General features: G+C 44.0%; 1 protein-coding gene across 13 annotated transcripts in view; it reads right to left on the bottom strand.

Moving 5' to 3' along the window:
* Nucleotides 1-22,008, bottom strand: part of KIAA1217 (KIAA1217 ortholog) — a 901,007-nt gene that overhangs the window by 152,898 nt on the left and 726,101 nt on the right. For all 13 annotated transcript variants that reach the window (XR_012244377.1, XR_012244386.1, XR_012244385.1 and 10 more), the window contains one exon: nt 11,281-11,479. Coding sequence is in view for 2 of the 13 variants with exons in the window: in XM_073629773.1 (XP_073485874.1) it covers nt 11,281-11,479 (199 nt within the window). In the remaining 11 variants the exon portion in view is untranslated. The remainder of the gene's footprint in view (nt 1-11,280; nt 11,480-22,008) is intronic.

Here is a 22,008-nt window from a genome sequence, read left to right as displayed (position 1 = left end):
AAAATACAGTTTTTATAGTTTGTTATAAAATGTTGCAATGTTGTAATTTTTCTCCTTCATTGATGTGCGCTGATAAGGCTGCACTGATGGGCACTGATAGGCTGCACTGATAGATGGCACTGAAGGGCACTGGTAGGTGACACTGATAGATGGCACTGATGGGCACTGGTAGTTGGTACTGGTGGGCACTGCTTAACAGTGCTGATATGCCTGGTAGAGGGCACTGGTGGGCAGTGCTTAGCAGCAGTGGGTCTGGAGTGTGCAGGACCGATGTCCCGTTTACTCCAGATGATAATCGTCTATTTTTTTTCTCCTCACGCTGGGAAAAAAAAGCTGATTACCGGCTCTGTTTACATCACGCGATCAGCTGTCATTGGCAAGTGGGGATCAGCCCCAAACTGTGATCTGTGATTAGCTGAGTCTCATGGACTTGCTGATCACAGCGTGAGATGCGCACGGCCCGCAGGGGGCGCACAGGCAGCTCATGCACGTGGGGACGTACATGGATGCTCTCCTGGCAATTTAGGCCCACGCTGTAGCCGTCTTTCAGCTACAGCGCGGGCGGGAAGAGGATAAGTAGGGTGGTGACCAATCTGTTATGCAGCATTCACACGGTCGGACTTTTCTACTGGACTGGTCCGGCGGACAATCCGATCGTGTGTGGTCTTCATCGGACCTGCAGCGGACTTTTCCAGTTGAAAATCTGACGGACTTTAGATTTGGAACATGCTTCAAATCTTTACGTCGTAACTCCGCCGGACCCAGAAATCGGCTTGTCTATATGCTAGTCCGACGGACAAAAACCGTCGCTAGGGCAGCTATTGGCTACTGGCTATCAACTTCCTTATTTTAGTCTGGTGTACGTCATCACGTGCAAATCCGTCGGACTTTTGTGTGATCGTGTGTAGGCAAGTCCGGTCTTTAGAAATACCGTCGTAACTCCGTCGAAAGTCCGTCGGACAGGCCATTGGACTTTTGTCGCTAAAAAGTCCGAGCGTGTGTACACAGCATTATAGTGTTTGCGATTTTGTGATCTTTCATTGTTAAAGGGTTTTGTCTCTGCTCTCGGGGTTATTCGCTGTTGAAGAATCCCCTGAAAGCAGCCTGACAGTACCATTGAGTATATTGCTCTTGATTCTCAGTCATTACTATACAGTTAATTTTCTTGAGTACGTACCTATTGTTCAGATGTATTGCTACGGTTTGTTACCACTTCAAAGAAGCTTCACAGTAAAGACAATTTTTGTGTTTTATTATAACGTGGGTCTCTCATTAGTGTTGTTGCACTAAAATTCTCGTCAAGTGTGCCAGAGGGGCTGAGACGGTTCCCGGGGGATCCTCCAGGGGTAGCGCTACATATAAATAACAGCATGTAAAAAAAAAAAATATTCATATACTGAATATCAATCCCATAGAGGTACCAGAATACACACTTTTCTATTACAGTGGGCACTTCAGGGTGAAGCCGTGGAGTTTGTGTAATACAGGGGCCTACCTCTAAAAATGAGATCTCAGTTATATGGCCTGACTTTTTATCATGTGCAGAAAGACATTTATAAAGAGATTTAAGAGCTACAAGAGGTTCAGCTCTGCAGCAGGCAGGATCAAGAATTAAGGTCAGAAGACCTCCTATGATGAATTCTAGAAAAGGTTATATGGGACTCACCAGGCTGGTGATTTAACATAAGCCTGTCAGACCTGCACTTTATGGGTCAAAGACACAGATGGGAATGTAAATCAGTGCGTTCTGCTAATAGTTGCATGGATTCTGAGGACAACGGTGTAAAATCTACAGGGAGCACACAGCACACCGCTGTAATTATCCAAACTTATTATGCAAATGAAAGTATGTGATTGAAGACTCACTTTCTGCATACCAATGCACTATACAGGAGAATGAGAAGAACTTTAAGGTTCTAATCTCCAAACTTTTTTTTTATTTGTCTTCTGTCTTCCATTAATTATTTTGCCCAGAACCTCGACTTATAGTAGAAGTCTGCCCAACCTTATTTCCCAGAGTTGAAAAGGGTTTGAAACTAAGTCTGATGTTTTTTTTTTGCTTTTTCTGTCTCATTAGTGGAGATTTTGTTTCACTTCCTGCCCCATCCTGCGTGGGTAACTTTTACAGGAAGTGAAAGGGACAGAGACATCAATAAATCTGAAAGATTTTTTTCACTGCACTTTTTTTGTTGTTTGTAGTGCGTTTGCTGCATGGCAAAAGCACGCCTGCTACCCACACTAAGGCTCTGTTTCCACTAGTGCGACTTTTCATGCGACTTAGGACTGAAAAGTCGCATGACAAATTGTTTCCCATGATTTCCAATGAGTACCGTTCATATCTGTGCGACTTCAAGTCGCAGCGACTTCAAAGTAGTCCCTGCACTACTTTGGTCCCACTTTGATGCGACTTGAGGTCTATAGATACAGGCATTGCTTCAAATCGCGGTAAAAAGTCGCGGTAAAATCGCGGTAAAAAATCGCGGCAAAATCGCGCGACTTTGGGGACGCAAGGTTCACACTGGGGCGACTTGTCAGGCGACCTAGTCGCCTGACAAGTCGCCTCCCGTTCTGTGCTATGGAACCGTTCTAATCGGAGCGACGCAAGTCGCTCCGACTTAGAAAAAGGTTCCTGTATTACTTTGGGGGCGACTTGCATAGACTTCTATGCAGAAGTCGTCTCGCAAGTCGCCCCGGCAGTCGTTTGCAGGTCGCCTCGCTGAGGCGACCTGCAAGTCGTGCCGCCCATGTGTGAACCGAGCCTTAGGGTGCCATCAGGGCTGGTACAAGGCAGGGGCGGAAGGGACCCTGGGCGGTACCATTTGCTATGGGGGTGGGCGCAGCCTGCAGGTGAAGTTCTGCCACGGCTGCCGCCCGCCAGTGTGTACAATACAACTACTGTCTACAGTGCATTTACAGCGCCCAGCGGCACTGTACAAATTGCCGACTTTGTGCGCTCCTGCATCCTCCCTTCCCTCAGCACAACTACACTGTGTTACAGTTTACTCCCCTACGGAGAAGTCCCGTAGTCCCTGCCAGCGGCGTGACGTCACTCACGGCTGGAGGCGAGGTGGGAGGACGCAGAGGAGCGCAGGGAGGCGGGAGCTGTGTCGGCGTGCTGTTACCTCAAGGAGCCGAGCTGAGCTGAGGAGCTGAGGAGCTGAGGAGCTGCTGCCTGCATGGCTGGCTGGCTGGCTGGCTCTAGTAGCTGCTGCTGGATTCTGGAAGGAAGCGAAGGTAGAAGATTGCAGTGCCAGTGTGTGCCAGTGTTCTGAGTCTGAACTTGTGTATGTAAACACTAAAAAACAGATTAATAAATGGCTGGATTGGGGGAGGGGAGGAGGCTGAGGCGAGGTTGCCATCCCTAATGCTCTGCAATGCCCCACAATACTCTGCAATGCCCCACAATACCCCGCAATACTCTGCAATACCCCGCAATACTCTGCAATACCCCACAACACTGTGCAATACCCCGCCATACTCTGCAATACCCCGCAATACTCTGCAATACCCCGCAATACTCTGCAATACCCCGCCATACTCTGCAATACCCCACAACACTGTGCAATACTCTGCAATACTTTGCAATACCCCGCCATACTCTGCAATACCCCGCCATACTCTGCAATACCCCGCCATACTCTGCAATACTCTGCAATACTCGGTGATACCCAGCCATACTCTGCCATACCCAGTCATACTCAGTTATTCCCCAGCCATGCTCGGCCATACCCAGCCGTGCTCAGCCATGCTCAGCCATACTCGGCTGTACTCGGCCTCTGTATGTGGCCAGGCTGTGGAAGTCTCACACATGTGGTATCGCCGTACTCAGGAGGAGTAGGAGAATCTATTTTGAGGTGTCATTTTTGGTATGTACATGTTATGTGTTAGAAATATTGTATAAACTGACAACTTTGTGTTAAAAAAAAAAATGCGTTTTAACCACTTCCCGCCCGCCGGTTGTCATACGACGTCCTTGACTTTGTGCGGAGATATCTGAATGATAAACGGGCGGGGGGGGCGCAGTTTGCCATCTTCGCCCTGGGCACCAAATGGCCTTGTCCCAGCACTGGGTGCCATTAACAATTAATGACAATGCAACCATGATGCGAGCTTGCATCGCGTTTTTGCGAAACGCACAGCAAAACATGTCTTCTCTGTGCGCTTTGTTGTGAGTCCCAGATGCAACAAGTGTGAATGGAGGGTTAAAGTGTTACTAAACCCACAACAGTAAAATCAGTCTGTATATGCAGTAAAGCATGCTTGTTATACTCACTGTGAAACCAAAGGAGCTAATCCTCTGCACTGTGTAGAAAGGCTGTTTGATCCTATCTTATCTGATCCTCCCCTTCTTCTATAGTCCCCAATCCACCTCTTGATAGTACAGAGCCATTGGAGTCACTCTGCACATGCTCAGTTTTGTGTGTATTGCTAGAGAGGTTTTTTTTTTCTTTGGAGAGTGCATGTGATGATCAGCACAGGGCCAATCAGCACTGTCCAGACAGAGGGTCAGGGGTCCTGCAGCCTCATAGGACAGTCAGAGGAGAATGAAAACGTATCCTACAAGCTTTAACCAGACACTAATAGAAGTCACAAGACTGCTATATACTGCTGATGAAAAAAGGTATTTGGCAGTTTATATTTACTAAAATAACTGCATTTCCATGTTCTGTGTACTGTGGGAGACCAGAGATAGTGGATGCAGGGTCCTGGGTTTAGTAACATTTTAAGTACTTTACATTGTATCCTTTATAAACACAGCACAGTGCACTTAAAAACATGTGGCTATGTACGTTTCCACAATGCACTTTTGTTTCACGTGTTATGGTGTGAATAAGCCATAAAAGCTCAGCCTTCTCAAGACTGGTATTTCATTTTTTTTTCAGAAACTGTCGTGTTAATTCACATAATTGTCTCCTTACCCCCCCCCCCCCCCCATAATTCCTTTATAACTGAAGTGCCACTTATAGATGCATTGACTTTTAAATGGATCCATCCATACAAGTGTAATTGATGTTTTTTCTGTCATGGCCACATACACAAGTAGCTGCTGTCAATATAAACCAGGATGAACCTTCTGTCTTTTTTTGATATTTTGACATGGGCTGATTATTATCTTGAGGCCTAAAATGGTTTAACTCTTCAATAAGTGTCCAAGGTGTTGACACCATGGACTGCAACTGTGGCTAGCAAGCTATGGACTTTCATATATATACATGTTCTTAGCATGCAGTCAATGAGATTAAAAGATAAACTCCAGGCACAAATAATTGAATTTAAAATGTTAGTTACCCCAACACTTCATATTCCTGATATGTAGCTGCTGTACCATGTACTTGTATGACAAAGTATCCTGTTCTCTTGCATTGCTTCCTTTGGGTGAAATCCCTGGTGTTCCTGCCAGTCCCTCTGCTTTCCTATTAAAAACTGACCACACTAAGCAGAAGAACACACCATGGTCAGTTCTTTAGCTATGCTGGGAACTCAGTGTGCTCTCCTCCAATGATCAGATATGTCCTGACACGCCTCCGCTGCATAGCAATTCACTGGCAAGCTCAGTGTGCTGCTGCTTCTCCCCCCAGCCCTTATGCAGCTGAGAACAGAGAGAATGTGATCACTTATAAAAAGGGAAAAAAGGTATTTATAATGTTTTTTTTTATATAGATATATATCTATATAAAAATGTTTTGCCTGTCATTTCTATTTTATTCACTTGCTTGCTGGGCACTTAAACCCCCCTCGTGCCCAGACCAATTTTCTTTTGGTGGAAAGTTTTGAAAAAAAAACTACAAAACAGTTTTATATTTTGTCATAAAATCTTGCAAACAGGTAATTTTTTCTCTTTCATTGATGTACACTGATAGGCTGCATTGATGGGCACTGATGAGGTGGCACTGATGAGGTGGCACCGGTGGGCACTGATAGGTGGCACTGGTGGTCATTGAGAGGTGGCACTGATGAGTGGCACTGATGGGCACTGATAGATGGCACTGAAGGGCACTAATAGGTGGCACTGATAGCTAGCACTGATGGGCACTAATAGGTGACACTGATACGCAGAACTGCTAAGTGGCACTGATGAGGCAATGTTTGGCACCACTGGTGGGCACTGATAGGTGGCACTCGTGGGCATTGATAGGTGGCACTGATTGGTGGCACTGATTTGCACTGGTGAGCACTGATTGATGGCACTGATATACACTGTGGGCACTGGCCGGCGGCACTGGTGAGCACAGATGAAGTGGCTGTGCCTCTAACTCTTTGGGACCGATGTCCCTTACACAGAAGCCGGTGATCGGCTTTTATTTTCCGTGAGGAGAAAAAAAACGTAATTACCGATCTTCTGTTTACATCCCGCAATCAGCTGTCATCGGCTGAGGCTGATCACGTGGTAAGGGGCCGGGATCGGTGATCACCCAAGTCTCATTGACTCATTGATCACAGAGGGGAGGAAGTTTATTGACACCCTTCTGGCAATGTAGGTCCGCGCTGTAGCCATCATTCGGCTATAGCGCGGACGGGAGGTGGTTAAACTGAATGAGTTGTTTTACAAGGTGATCGTTTTTAATCACTTTAAATATATTCTTCAATAGCCACTATTGATATAAGCCCACTTTGTGTAACCAAATTCTCTTACAAACCCATATACAGTATTATCTTACTAAAGTAGCAGAGACATCACCACTATCCTGCACATAGCTTCAGCTGAGCTGTGGATTAGACCCGGCAGGTCCTCCTACTACCGACTGCCTGCAGAAAACTACTGGGTAGGAGGTACAAGACCAGTCATCAGTGTTCATTTTGACTTCAAATTTCAATTTCGTTTTAGTTATAGTCTTTTTACTACAGTGCCATTTTAGTTTTAGTCGTATATTAGTCTTTTGACCAAAATACCCTTTTAGTTTTAGTCGTATTTTAGTCATCTCAATTGTTTTAGTCATTTTTTAGTCGACTAAAATAGTATTCATCTAGTTGAAAAAAAAAATAACACTGACAGTCACCCTGCTCTAGGAGAAAGAGCAGAATGGTCTAGCTTTTTTAAAAAGTGCAGGAGTTGTTTCATGTTGGATTATTGCATGTATTTGGAAGAAATACACAAAGAACTCCAAGAATAATGCTGGTAGGTTAACTGGCTTGTGTCTAAATTGGCCCTAGTATGTGTATGTATGGGAGTTAGGGACCTTAGATTCTAATACCCTGTACACACACGATCGGAAACGCCGCCAGCAAAACTCAGATGAGAGGTTTTGGTTGGAAAATGCGACCGTGTGTATGCTCCATCAGACTTTTGCTGGCGGAATTCCAGCCAGCAAAAGATTGAGAGCATGTTCTCTATTTTTCGGTCGGAAAAAGTTCCTATCCGAAAATGCGCTCATCTGTATGCAATTCGGACGCGCAAAAAATTACGCATGCTCGGAAACAATTCGACGCATGCTTGGAAGCATTGAACTTAATTTTCTCGGCTAGTCGTAGTGTTGTACATCACCGCGTTCTCGACGGTTGAAAGTTCAGAGAACTTTTATGGCTTTACCCACTTCCTGACCAGGCCATTTTTTGCGATACGGCACTGCGCCGATTTAACTGACAATTGCGTCATCGTACGAAGATATACCCAAATAAAATTGATGTACTTTTTTCCCCACAAATAGAGCTTCCTTTTGGTGGTATTTGATCACCTCTGTGGTTTTTATTTTTTGCACAATAAACAAAAAAGACCGACAATTTTGAATAAAAAAACAATATTTTTAGACTTTGTGCAATAAAACATTCTCAATAAAAAAATTAAAAAAATCTAATTTCTTCATCAATTCATGCCAGTATGTGTTCTGCTACATACGTATATTGATCGGTTTGCACAAATGTTATAGTGTCCACAAACTATGGGATAGATTTAGGAACGTTTTATTGTTTTTACTAGTAATGGCGGCGATCAGCGATTTTTTTAGCGGGACTGCGACATTGCGGCGGACAAATTGGACACTAAGTGACACTTTTTGGGACCAACGACACCAATACAGTGATCAGTGCTAATAAAAATGCACTGTCACAGTATAAATGACACTGGCAGGGAATTGGTTAACACCAGGGGCGATCAAAGGGTTAAGTGTGTCCCTGAGAGGTGCTTACTAACTTTGTGGGGAATGGATATACTAGAGGAAAAGAGAGATTCGTGTTCAACTAAGCTGAAACACAAGATCTCTCTTTTGCTCCCTGACAGATCAGCGTTCTGCCTTGTTTACATAGGCAGACCGCTGCTCTGTCTCTCCGCTGAACAATTGGCGGGTCGCGGCGGGCATCGTGGCCGCCGGACCCGCTAATCGGCTCCCACTGTGTCCAATAACAGCAGGAGTGGCGCGCATGCCCCCTACACCGTGTGCACAAAATCACGTACAGGTACATGTTTTTGTGCAGCCGGGCTGCCCTGCCGCAGTATATATGCGGTTAAAGGACTCCAGTGCTTCCTTGTGAACGTTGAGGATGAATTTCTTCACAGTGATTGCAATTGCAGAGGTTACTGAGCTTGTCATAATGCTCATTTACTGCATGTTAAGTGTATGCAAATATTTGACTGTCCCTAGCCTCATAGCCTGGCCACAAGTGCACTGTGAGGAATTATTTACAGGTCAAAACTATACAAACTTATATATATATATATATATATATATATATATATATATATATATATATATATATATATATATATATATATATATATATATATATATATATATTTTTTTTTTTTATTGATATATATTTTATTATAGTTGCATAAAATGCAGAATATACATGTCATTTGTACTTTGTTTAGCTCAGGTTTTAGCTTTACACCTTTTCCCCCCTAAAAAAGAGACACTTCTCCCCCCTAAAAGCAGTTTACCATCCTTTTATTCTGTAATATACACACAGAGGCAGGGCCATCTTAATGCATGGGAACCCCTGGGCACTGCCCAGGGGCCCCAGGTGCATGGGGGCCCCATGATAATTTTGCATTATATCATACTTGCCAACTGTCTCGGATATGGCAGGACTGTTACACTATTTACTAAGCTGTCCTGGGATGGCCATGTCCCGAAACCTGTACTGTGCCCTCCTTATCCAAGTATTGTGAGCTCCTGAACCCCCCGTACCGTTCCTTTCTGTCTTTCCACCTGTACTATACCCTTTGTAGTCTTTGATTTATGGCATGTTTTCTTCTTGTTTAAAATCGATTTTATTGAAAGTACTAATAAATATATGTTTAAGTCTATCATCTATTTATACTTTAATTCTTGAGAGAAGGTGTGTAAATTGGGGAAGGCTAGTAGGGGCACCAGTGCATTACTTTGCCCATGGGCCCATTATGCTATTAAGACGGCCCTGCACAGAGGAAGGACTCTGTGAGAGGGAAGTGCAAAGTGCTAAAACCTGACTTAAGCAACTCCAGTGCTTCTTTGTGAACTTTGAGGATGAATTTCTTCACAGTGATTGCAGCTGCAGAGGTAACTGAGCTTGTCATAATGCTCATTTACTGCTTGTTAAATGTATGCAAATATTGGACTGTCCATAGCCTGACAACAGGTGCACTGTAAGGAATAGTTTACAGGTCAAAACCCCTTTAAGCATCAGAAAAAAAAAAGTTTAAACAAACAACGAAATACAAAATACAAAATTGGTCATTACAGTTAATTCACATTATTTGCACATGCCTCACGATCCTAATCATGTGCCCTGGTGTAATGCTGTAATTTCACATGATAATGATAATGAGGTACTCAGAATGAGTCCTAAGGGTGAGATTATAGAATATTAATGTCTTTGCTGCAGTACTTAAATTGCCTCAACCCTCCATGATGGCTGACTTAGTATCAAGGGCTGTGAATGCCTGGAATATTAATAATCATCATTTATTCTGATCTAGTGTTGACAGTGTATGCTCCAGCGCGTGTAGAAGAATAACCAAAACCTGATAAATCTGGGGAAGTTTACCAAGAGAAGTGAGGCTAACTGGCTTCTTAACATTTTACAGCAACATAATGATCTGATACACTTCAAGGGTTGCTTGAGGCATTAGAAAAAAAAAATACTGGTTTCACACGACTCACAATAAACAATGTTCCCTTCACTCCCGGGTTGGAAAGAAATGACTGTTCCTACCAGGAGGAATGCTGGGATGTAATGATATCAGGCTCTCACCCCTCCTGGGCCCAACTTCCTCCTGCTATAGGACTCACCTCTACATTGGTGCTGGTGACTACCCAAGACATTCTAGTTTAGAGCAAAAACACTTTGGAAGAGCAAGCTATCCATTACAAAATGAAAAAACTTTTTCTCAGTCTAGTAGGAATTTGCATGGAAAACATAACATACATACACTATATTGTCAAAAGTATTGTGACACCTGCCTTTACATGCACATGAACTTTAATGGTATCCCAGTCTTCGTCTGTAAGGTTCAGTATTGAGTTGGTCCACCCTTTGCAGGTATAACAGCTACAACTCTTCTGGGAAGGCTGTCCGCAAGGTTTAGGGGTTGGTATATGGGAATATTTGACCATTCTTCCAGAAGATCATTTGTGAGGTCAGGCACTGATGTTGGACAAAAAGGTCTGGCTCGCAATCTCCGCTCTAATTCATCCCAAAGGTGTTCTATCGGGTTGAGGTCAGGACTCTGTGCGGGCCAGTCAAGTTCCTCCACCCCAAACTCGCTCATCTATGTCTTTATGGACCTTGCTTTGTGCACTGGTCCAAACCATTTGGTGGAGGGAGGATTATGATGTGAGATTGTTTTTCAGGGGTTGGGCCTTACCCCTTAGTTCCAGTGAAGGGAACTTTTAAGGTGTCAGCATGCCAAGACATTTTGGACAATTTCATGCTCCCAACTTTGTGGGAACAGTTTTAAAGATGGCCCCTTAATTGAGAGGGGAGGAGCTTGACTGGCCTGCACAGAGTCCTGACCTCAACCTGATAGAACACCTTTGGGATGAATTAGAGCTCAGACTGCGAGCTAGCCCTTCTTGTCCACATCAGTGCCTGACTTCACAAATGCACTTCTGGAAGAATGGTCAAACATTCCCATAGACACACTCCTAAACCTTGTGGACAGCTTTCCCAGAAGAGTTGAAGCTGTTATAGCTGCAAAGGGTGGGCCAACTCAATATTGACCCCTACGGACTAAGACTGGGATGCCATTAAAGTTCATGTGTGTGTAAAGACAGTTGACACAATACTTTTGACAATAGAGTGTACATACATACACACACAATGATACACATAATTTAAAATAACGTGAAGTGTTTTGCTCACCTGACATCACTTAATTCGTAATAGATATTTCTGCCGTCGTCTTTGATATATATGGCTGTGCTGGGGGACTCCAGTACCTTCATTGTGAGCTGCTGAGGGAAGGCACTTACGAACAGGGCACGTATGGTGTCTACACTGGTTATTTCATTCGGCATCTGCAGCTTTTTGGTGTCCTCCCCATATTGCAGAAAGAGCACCCCTGCAACAATAAAAAGAAGTTCATTAGATAGTGATGACTATTTTTAGCCCACTTTCAGGCCGGGTTCACACTAGTGCGACAAACGCTCCGACACTGGAAGCTCATGTCGCATGACGTGTGAAAATCAATGTTTCCCTATGGGAGCCGTCCTAACTGGTCCGACACAAGCCGGTCCGACTTTTAAAATGCTCCCTGTACTACTTTGGTCCGACTTTGATCCTACTTCAGCCCACTGACTATCATTGAAGTCGGATCAAAGTCGGATCGCCGTCTCGCATGATCCGACTTTGGCATGCGACTTGTGCTCAGATGATCTTGAGGGGGAACTCCGTGCCAAATTTTAAATAAAAAACCGGCATGGGCTCCCCCTCCAAGAGCATACCAGGCCCTTGGGTCTGGTACGGATTTTAAGGGGAACCCCCCCTACGGCGAAAAAACGGCGTGGGGGTCCCCCCCGGATCCATACCAGACCCTTATTCGAGCACGCAGCTGGAAAAAGGGTGGGGACGAGCTAGCGTTAATTGAGAGTGAAAACCGCATCCAGTTCGCACATATGTGAACCCGGCCTAAAGGATAAGTTCACCGTTAGGCCTCATGCACACTGGATGTTATAAAAATGTCAGTAGCATTAGCTGTAGAAAGGTGTAGCTGTAGAGTGATTTTTTTCAGCGTTTTTGCAGTAGTATTTTTCAGCGTTTTTTTAGCGAAACTACACTCCCATAAAAGATTATGGCTCAAAAACGCTGATAAATGCAGAATAGCCCTGTTTTTCAGCTTTTATCAGACTTAAAGTGTGCATGAGGACATAAAGAAAAAATATAAAAAGCACAAAGTTTTGCAGTATAAAAAAAATTTGAATGTATTATTTTTTCCTGCAGGAGCCTGGAAAGCATTACACCTGCGATCAGTAGATCAGAAGTGCAATGTGGGCTCCTACAGGCATGTCCTCAGGCTTTCAGCCTGTACCTCTGTATGGGCCTTCTGTTTGAAAGGCAAAGGCCATGTCAGTGGACTATGAGAGCGCCCGCCAGTGCCCCCCCCCCCCCCCCCCCCCCCAGGCCATTGAAATGACAAGTGCCGCTGTGGTTCTTGCAGTTTATTCATTCATAGGAATCTGTAAATAATAGACGCGCTTGTGTGAGCGGAGCCCCACATAGCCACACTGTTTTTAGCCACTTGCGTTTCGGAAGATTTTACCCCCTTCATGACCAGGCCATTTTTTTTGCTATTTAGCACTGCGCTACTTAAACTGACAATTGCTCAGTCATGCAATTCTGTACACAAACAAAATTTATATCATGTTTTTTACACAAATAGAGCATTCTTTAGTGGTATTTGATTGTTTTACTTTCTGCTACAAAACATATCCAATAAGGCCCCTTTCACACGTGCGGACAGTATGTCCGTATTTCATCCATCCGTTTTCGGATGAAATATGGACATACATGCATCCCTATGGATGAACATCCGCTGACACCCGATATCATCCGTCCCCACTATGGTCCGATTCTGCAGAAGGAGGAAAATCCTATTTTTCTATCCGTCTGCAGAGCGGATCGGAAGAACACGGACAGACGGTCTGCGTTCATCCGATCCCCCCATAGGGGAGAGCAGAGATCTGACAGGGCGGTCCCCTGATTGTGCAGTGTGCGGGTCCCGCCCTGTCATCCGCCGGCTCGGCGAGGATTAACGGAGCGATCCCCACTAAGCAAGCGGATGTTCACGGGGCGGATCATCACGGATCCGTCCCGTATGAAAGGACCCTAACAAAAATCAAAAATACTTCATACAATTTCTTTATAACTTGTATGCAAAATGTATATGTCTCTGATAAAGAAAAATCCCAATAAGTGTATATTGATTGGCTTGCCTACAAACTATGGGATATATACTGGAATTGGGCGACCGGGGAAAAAGGGGGCAGGAGTTGGAGCGTGTTACATGTTCCAACCTCATTACAGGTGAAATGTGTAACGTGTTCCAAAGATGAACTCAGCCTTTAACTTAGTGTCCACCTATTTGTTTTAGATTTTGTCTTAAGATTTCATTGATGTACAAAGGACGCATGTAGTATGTCCTGGCCTTCTGCTCCGTTGCTGCTACCCAAGCTCCTTGGCACTTGCCAGCAATTTCCGGCAGTCAAAATGATAGCTTTGATATATAACAGATTAAACAACTACCTTCAAATCTCCAGAAGTAGGATCACTAAAAAGGTTGTCTGTCAGTCCCTAGGGATTTGCTGAAACCTCAATTGCTATCGATGGGAGCGACATCTCACTGCCTCGGCTACAGAGAAAGTGATTCCACAGGGACAATACAGACGACCTCTTAGCGATCCTGCCACTGTTGATTTTGACAAATTGCCAGCAGCAGGATCACTAGCGGCAGAGTCGCCTGGGTGTCATCAGACTAAATATAGCAGCTGTAGAAGCTTCTGCTGTCAAAAAATCAGACCATCTGATACAATGTTTATAACACTGTTCAGACGCAGGATAGAGAGATACAGAGCAATGTTATTTGTGTATCTACTCAATTTCATCTGCAGATCACAAGCAGAGATGGGCCCAGGTTCTGGTCCAAACTTGGGCTGGTCTATTACTCTCATCCACTGCTGTCCAATCAAATGCAGTCAGGGCCTTCCACACCCTGCAGCTGCACATACACAAGGGGGTTTGGATGCTTGTGACATCATTGACCTAATAAGGTCATTAGGCTGCTTAGGCTTCTGTGAGCTGCACTAACCCTTGGTACTAGGCTCCGTTCACACCTGAGCGATCCAGACCCGTTTGGGTTTATAATGCTTTAAAATTATTGAGAAAGGAAGTATGCAGAGTACACATATCACACATATGTACAAAGGGGAGCTTGAGTGATGAAAATTGGGAACACCACTTGCTCTCCCCACATTCACAGCACAAGCAATGCTGACATCTAGGGATTACATTGCTTCTACCCAGGGCCGTCTTTAAGGCAGGGCAAAAGGGCAGCTGCCCTGGGCCCTGTGATTGTTGTGGGGCCCAAAGCAGCTGCCTCATACTTGCCAACTATCCCAGCTTAAATTCCCTTGTCCCGTGCTGTGTCCCAATATCTCAGTGTGAAGTGCTGGTACTAATGCTGCCCAGCTCTGCCCTATTGTTGTGTACAGATGACTCACCTGCAGACCCTGTGTTTAACCGGCATTTATATGTAAATAGCAGTGGCATTCATAAGTAAATAGACGGTGGCATTGATATGTAAATAAAGGTGGCATTCACATGTATATCATGCCCCACTGCAGTGAAGAGATGATGTGCTGTAACCTCTAGCAACCAATCAGTGAGCAGTATTACTGTACAGTAATCTCTAGCAACCAATTAACAAGCAGAAATCATTTGCTGTAACCTCTAGCAACTAATCAGTGAGCCGTAATGTGTGCTGTAACCTCTAGAAACCAGTCAGTAAGCAGTAATGATACGCTGTAACCGCTGGCAACCAATCGCAATTGCTGCCTGATCTGATACAGTAAACTGATTTTAAGTCTAGCTGCTATTTATTGTATGTCTCAGAGCTGCCAAGGAAATGTTTGCCCAGGGTTCAATCAATATTAAAGACGGCCCTGCTTCTACCTCACCAACTATGGCTGTTGTCAGACTGGAAAATCTAACACTGGCGGGAATCCACGTAAACCAGGATCACTAAAAGCGTTCACCACCTTCTACGACGTCGCTCCCTCACTGACCGATATACTGCAGAATCTTTCTAGCCAGCTACTGAGGAAGAGATTCCATAGAAGCAGGTCTGAGGTTACAGAAACTCACTAGAAAAGCCGGCCATACACAGTGCAAAAATTGCTCAACAATCGGATTGTTGGCCAACAAAACTGTGGACTTTTGTCCGAAGGGCGTTGGCCCAAACTTGTCTTGCATACAAACGGCAAGGAATTGGCGGCCAACAAACACGAACATAATGATGTACTCCGTGGTTTTTCAGCTCTTTAGTGCCACCCTTTGGGCTCCTTCTGCTAATTTCGTGTTAGTAGAAGTTTGGTGAGTGTTGATTCGTGCTTTTTCATTTCGTACTTTTCATTTCACACTTTTCATTTCATGCTTTTCATTTCGCACTTTCCATTTCACGCTTTTCATTTCGCACTTTTCAGTTTGTTTCTGAACAGCCGTAGGTCAACCAAGCATGTTGGGGAATTGGAGGAGATAAGGTGTTATTTATTATTGCCCTTGGAGTTATTGCTTTGACATTATTTTTTTGGTTGAATAATGATTTGATTTGGTATATTTTCTATATTTTTGGATGCATAGAATGCACTTTTTGGTTACGTTCTATTGGCAGATAAGATAGCATGTCTAATTTTATTTGTTTCCTTTTTTTAATGCACAATAAAAAATTGGGGAGAATAATACTTGGCTATGTGTTTTACTTCAAATGACAGTTTGGGAGTAGGCAGTTACATATAAAAAAATACAATGTAAAATTGACAAGGGACACTAACATTTTTTGCTCTATAAACAAAAGAAGAGCGTCAATTTTGAAAAAAAAAAAACACAATATCTTTCACTTTTTGCTATAATAATTATCCCAATTTTTTTATCAAAAAGACAATTTTTTTCCTCAGTTTAGGCCAATACGTATTTTTCTACATATTTTTGGTAAAAAAAAAATCGCAATAAGCGTATATTGATTGGTTTGCACAAAGTTATTGCGTCTACAAAAATATTGGGTAAATTTATGGCATTTTTATTTATTTATTTATTTATTTATTTTACTAGTAATGGCGGTGATCTGCGATTTTTATTGGGACTGCGACATTATGGCGGACTCATCACACACACATAGATCCTGGTTCTCGCTCTGTCACGAGTGATCGCTGGAGCCCGGCCGTCATCGTGCCCGCCGGGGACTCACATTGGGGTCGGGCACGCGCCCCTAGTGGTCAAAAGGCGAAGCGTCATAAGGTAACGTCGTTTCGCCCAGCCGTGCCATTCTGCCACAGTAAAACTGCGGCGGCTGGTCGGCAAGCGGTTAAAAGTTCTTCAACTTTCTGAAACCTCCATCCTAATCTGTCTCTGCTATGGATGGGATTCTTTATAGACTCAAATGTTCTTGCCTGTTTGCTTCCCCATTGATTCAGCTTGTTGATATGTGAATGACTTATGTGTGCAATTACAACAATGAATTAGTCTCTTCACTTGAGTCTTTAAAATTAAAAGACATTTATCTAGCAGTCCTATTTTCAGAAACAAATGTACTGAGATATTGCTCTGAGAAAAATTGCTCTTTTTTTTTTTTTTTTTTTGTATCGATCGTTCCAATGGGTTATATATTCTTTATAGAGGCATATTTAAAGAGTAACTCCACTTTTGTTGAAAAAACCAAACAGTCCTCTGTTTTTAGCAAAGTTGAAGCATCTACTCTGTAGATAAGAAGTCAGGTTACCGTTAGGCCTCTTTCACACGGGGCAGATCAGTGATGATCCGCCCCGTGAACACACGCTGGCTCAGCGGGGATCGCTCCGCCGATCCCCGCTGAGCAGGAAGATGACAGGTCCATCGCTGCACACTGTGCAGCGACGGACCTGTCAGAGCGCCGCTCTCCCCTATGGGGGGATCGGATGATGACGGTCCGTAGTGTCCGTCGTCATCCGATCCGATCCGAAAACGGATGGAAAAGTAGGTTTTTCCTCCGTTACACTTTTCGGATCGGAGCGGGGTCGGATGTCAGCGGACATGTCACCGCTGACATCCGACGCTCCATAGGGATGACTGTATGTCCGTTTTTCATCCAAAAACGGAAGGATGAAAAACGGACATACGGATCGTCCGTGTGAAAGAGCCCTTAGTGGGGTGAAGAGTGGCTCAGTGGTTAGCACTTATGCTTTGCAGCTCGGGGGGGGTCCTGGGTGCAGGATGCTATCTGCATGGAGTTTGCATGTTTGTATGGTGTATGCTGGTTTCCTCCCACATTCCAAAGACATGCTGGTAGGTTAACTGGTTCCTGTCTACATTGTCACTGGTATGTGTGTGTGTCACTGGTATGTGTGTACAAACTGGCTATGCACATGTGTTGTCACATTTTGTATGCCAGTCTCAAGCTGAGCCAATTGGGGCCAATTCTATGGAAACAAGCTTTCAAGCATATCAGTCAGGGTGGGGTTGATTTACTAAAGACAAATAGACTGTGCTCTCTGCAAGTGTAGTTGCTCCAGAACTTAGTAAATGAGAAGCTCTGCGGACTTCCATCTTCCAATCATGTGTAAGCAAAAATGATGTTTTTTTTATTTTTCTTGCATGTGATTGGTTATTCTTTGCAAAGTGAAGCTTCACCTAATTTACTAAGCTCTGGAGCAACTGCACTTTCAGAGTGCACGGCATTTTTGCCTTTAGTAAATAAATCATAGTGTCTAGAGAGCTTGCCTACAGAATTGTCAAGAATCGGATAAAATTGGATATATTCATACATTTATACAAACATTCGCTTCCCCACACTGATGGAAAGGGGGAGTGTTAATGGGGTCTACTAGTAGGTTTAATTTCTACTAGGGGATCTATTCCACATTTATTTTAAAATCACTGCCTTCTCCAAACAGGCAGGGCTCTAAGGAGCTCACACAAGGAGCCAATAATCAGGTGTGCTGAAGTTCACGGAGCATGCTGACAGTAGGTGAGACCAGAGTGTCAGAGAGATGAGTTCAGTGTGCTGTTTCTCTTTTCACTGATCATTCACAGGGTTGGTTGTGGGGCTGCGGTGCAATTACAGCAAAGAAAAGTAATGCTGCGTACACACGACCGGACTTTCCGGCAGAAAAGGTTAGACGGAATCCTTCCGTCGGACATTCCGATCGTGTGTGGGCTTCATCGTACTTTTTCTTTCTAAAATTCTGACGGACCTAGAAATAGAACATGTTTCAAATCTTTCCGACGGAATCAATTCCTATCGGGAAAACCGCTCATCTGTATGCTATTCCGACGGACCAAAAAGGACACAAGGGCAGCTATTGGCTACTGGCTATTGAACTTCCTTTTTCTAGTCCCGTCCTACGTCATCACGTTCTAAACGATCGGACTTTGATGGGATCGTGTGTAGGCAAGTCCGTTTCAGCTGAACTCTGTCGGAACTCTGTCGGAAAGACCGTCGGAGTCTATTCTGACGGAAAGTCTGGTCGTGTGTACGCGGCATAAGAGTAAATCTTGGGACTGGATGGACAGAAGTACAAATCTTTTGGTAGGTAAAAATAGCTCTCATATGTGGATTTTGTCTTTTAGCTGTTTACAAAATGCAGGCAATTTTGGGCCGAACTCGAGGCAAAGGGAGTCCCCCCCCGTTACCTATTTTAGAAACCTGGGAACTATGGTGGGGAGGTTTACTAAAACTGGAGCACTCAGAATTTGGTGCAGCTGCTCATGGTAGCCTAGCCAATCAGCTTCTAACTTCACTTTGTTCGATTAAGCTTTGACAAAAAACCTGGAAGCTGATTGGTTCTATGCAGAGCTGCACCAGATTTTGTAAATCTCCCCCTATGTGTGGGCGGCACAGTGGTGCAGTGGATAGCACTTTCGCCTAGCAGTAAGAAGGGTCGCTGGTTCTAATCCCAACCACGACACTACCTGCCTGGAGTTTGCATGTTCTCCCTGTGCCTGTGTGGGTTTCCTCCGGGTACTCCGGTTTCCTCCCACAGTCCAAAGACATGCTGGTAGGTTAATTGGATCCTGTCTAAATTGGCCCTAGTATATGAATGTGAATTAGGGACCTTATATTGTAAGCTCCTTGAGGGTAGGGACTGATGTGAATGTACAATGTATATGTAAAGCACTGCGTAAATTGACAGCGCTATATAAGTACCTGAAATAAATAAAATAAATAAATGTGGGAGCCAATCTACTTATCATATATGGATTTCTAAGTAGAGTAAGCCCTGGTTCACATTGGTGCGATTTGGCATGACGTGTCAAATCGCATGCCAAATCGGCAGCAATGGCAGCGTCCGAATCAGTGCGACCCTGCATTTGCGGCATTGCACTGATTCCCAAAAGTAGTTTCTGTACTACTTTTGGTGATTTCAATGTGCGATTTCCATTGACATCTGTACAGAAACCCGCACAGATGTCTCTGAAATCGCCCCCAAAATCGGGACTGTGAACTCGCACGATTTCATTCCCGCAGTCAGTGTGAGCCAGGGCTAAACAATGACTGGTTAATATGAGTTTCCGCATTTTCTACTTTGCCCTTGCACTTTTATTATTTTCACCCCATGTACGTAGAGTTCATCTTTGCATTCCTATTAGTATAATGCCCTAAACAATCTACGTGTAGCAAGTATAACAAACGCATTAATTTATTCACAAAAGCAGCCATAACGTAATGGTGAACGCATTAATAAAGTAAATTATGCAGTGATTAAAGCAGCAACATCTACAAATTTCTCTGTCACTGTCCTCAGGGGTAAGAGTAGCTTCTGACTGCCAGTATAATTTCACAGATAAATTCTGTAGCTTGCCATGCTTGGCAGAATTTTTTTTTTTTTCTCCATAAATATCTTCTTAACCAGTTGCGGACCAGCCGCCGCAGTTTTACTGCGGCAGGTTGGCTCCGCTGCGCGAAATCACATTAATGTACATGATCTTGCGAGGTCCGGATAGCAGGCGCGCGCCCGCCGCGAGCTCCGTGAGTCTGACCGTGGGTCCCGCGGACTTGATGTCCGTGGGAATAATCGCGATCGTCCCGGGGAGAGGAAGAGCGGGGAAATGTTGATGTAAACAAGCATCTCCCCGTTCTGCCTAATGACAGGACACTGATCACAGCTCCGTGTAATCGGGAGCGGTGATCAGTGTCGTGTCACACATAGCCCCTCCCCCCCAAAGTTAGAATCACTTCCTAGGATACACTTAACCCCTGCAGCGCCCCCTCATGGTTAACCCCTTCACTGCCAGTCACATTTACACAGTAATCAATGCATTTTTAATTGCACTGATCGCTGTATAAATGTGAATGGTTCCAAAATAGCGCCAAAAGTGTCCGATGTGTCCGCCATAATGTCGCAGTCATGATAAAAATCGCTGATCACCGCCATTACTAGTTAAAAAAAAAATATATGAATAAAAATGCCATAAATCTATCCCCTATTTTGTAGACGCTATAACTTTTGCGCAAACCAATCAGTAAGCGCTTATTGCGATTTTTTTTTACCAAATATATGTAGAAGAATGTGTATCGGCCTAAATTGTTGCTTTTTTTGTTTATAGCGCAAAAAATTAAAACCGCAGAGGCGATCAAATACCACCAAAAGAGAGCTCTATTTGTGGGAAAAAAAGGACGTCAATTTTGTTGGGTACAGCATCACACGACCGCGCAATTGTCAGTTAATGTGCTGTATCACAAAAAATGCTCTTGTCAGAAAGGGGATAAATTCTCCCGGGGCTGAAGCGGTTAAAGTAGTATTAAACCCTCATTGATTTAGTTCAACACACTGAGCACAATAAAATAAACATACCACACTAAACTGTATGTTAAAATTCCTACTCCAGCACATGCGGTTTAAAATATTCAAAACTGCTGGCTCCTGTTCTCTCAGTGCTGCTTCTCTGAACTTCCAGGCTTCATAGGAAAGAGTTAACAGTAGAGCTGCACGATTAATCGTTAAAGAATCAAAATCGCAAATCTACTCCCCTCCCGATCTTAAAACAGCATTTCCCCGATTCTATGTAACAAGTGCAGAAAGTTTTTTTGCTCACTTCTGACAGCTGACAAAAAAAAAAAAATTCCAGGCAGCCTGCCAAGATTAGCTCAACAGGAGATAAAGAGAAACATAAATATTATTAATATTAACGTAAATATTTCATTCTAAGATCAAAGGGATGGAGTTTGGTCTGTAAATGAGGACAGTTTAACCACTTAAAGACTAAGAACCCTTTCACACCGGTCCACCCATAGCGGCGTTTTACCATCGGATTAGCGGCGTATTTTGGCCGCTAGCGGGGCGCTTTTACCGCCGCTAGCGGCCGAGAAAGGCTTAAAACCGCCCGCAATAGCGGCATTTTGCCGGCGGTATCCCAGCGCTGCCCCATTGATTTCAATGAAGAGCAGCGGTGGAGGAGCGGTAAACACACTGCTCCTTCACCGCTCCAAAGAAGCTGCTGGCAGGACTTTTCCTGACGTCCTGCCAGCGCAGCGCTCCAGTGTGAAAGCCCTCGGGGCTTTCACACTGGAGACAATGCTGCAGCTGTTTGAGGGCGGATTGCAAGCGCTATTTTTAACGCTATAGCGCCTGCAAAACGCCCTCTGTGTGAAAGGGGTCTAAACCTTTTTCTGAAATGTTCAAATCTGTATTTTTTTTGCTAGAAAATTACAGTAAAACCTTTGATTGCGATCATATTTCGTTCCAGAAACATGCTTGTAATCCAAAGCACTTGTGTATCAAAGCGAGTTTCCGCATAAGAAATAATGGAAACTCAAATGATTAATGCCACAACCATTTATTCACAAGTCCTTCAGTTTATAGTCCATATAAAAAGAAAAGTATATCATATTTACCAGGCCTAGGC

This window comes from Aquarana catesbeiana, linkage group LG05 (genome assembly GCF_042186555.1).
Source record: "Aquarana catesbeiana isolate 2022-GZ linkage group LG05, ASM4218655v1, whole genome shotgun sequence".
Lineage (NCBI taxonomy): Eukaryota > Metazoa > Chordata > Amphibia > Anura > Ranidae > Aquarana > Aquarana catesbeiana.
The sequence above is the reverse complement of the archived record's forward strand: the minus strand, read 5'-3'. Positions and strand labels throughout refer to the sequence as shown.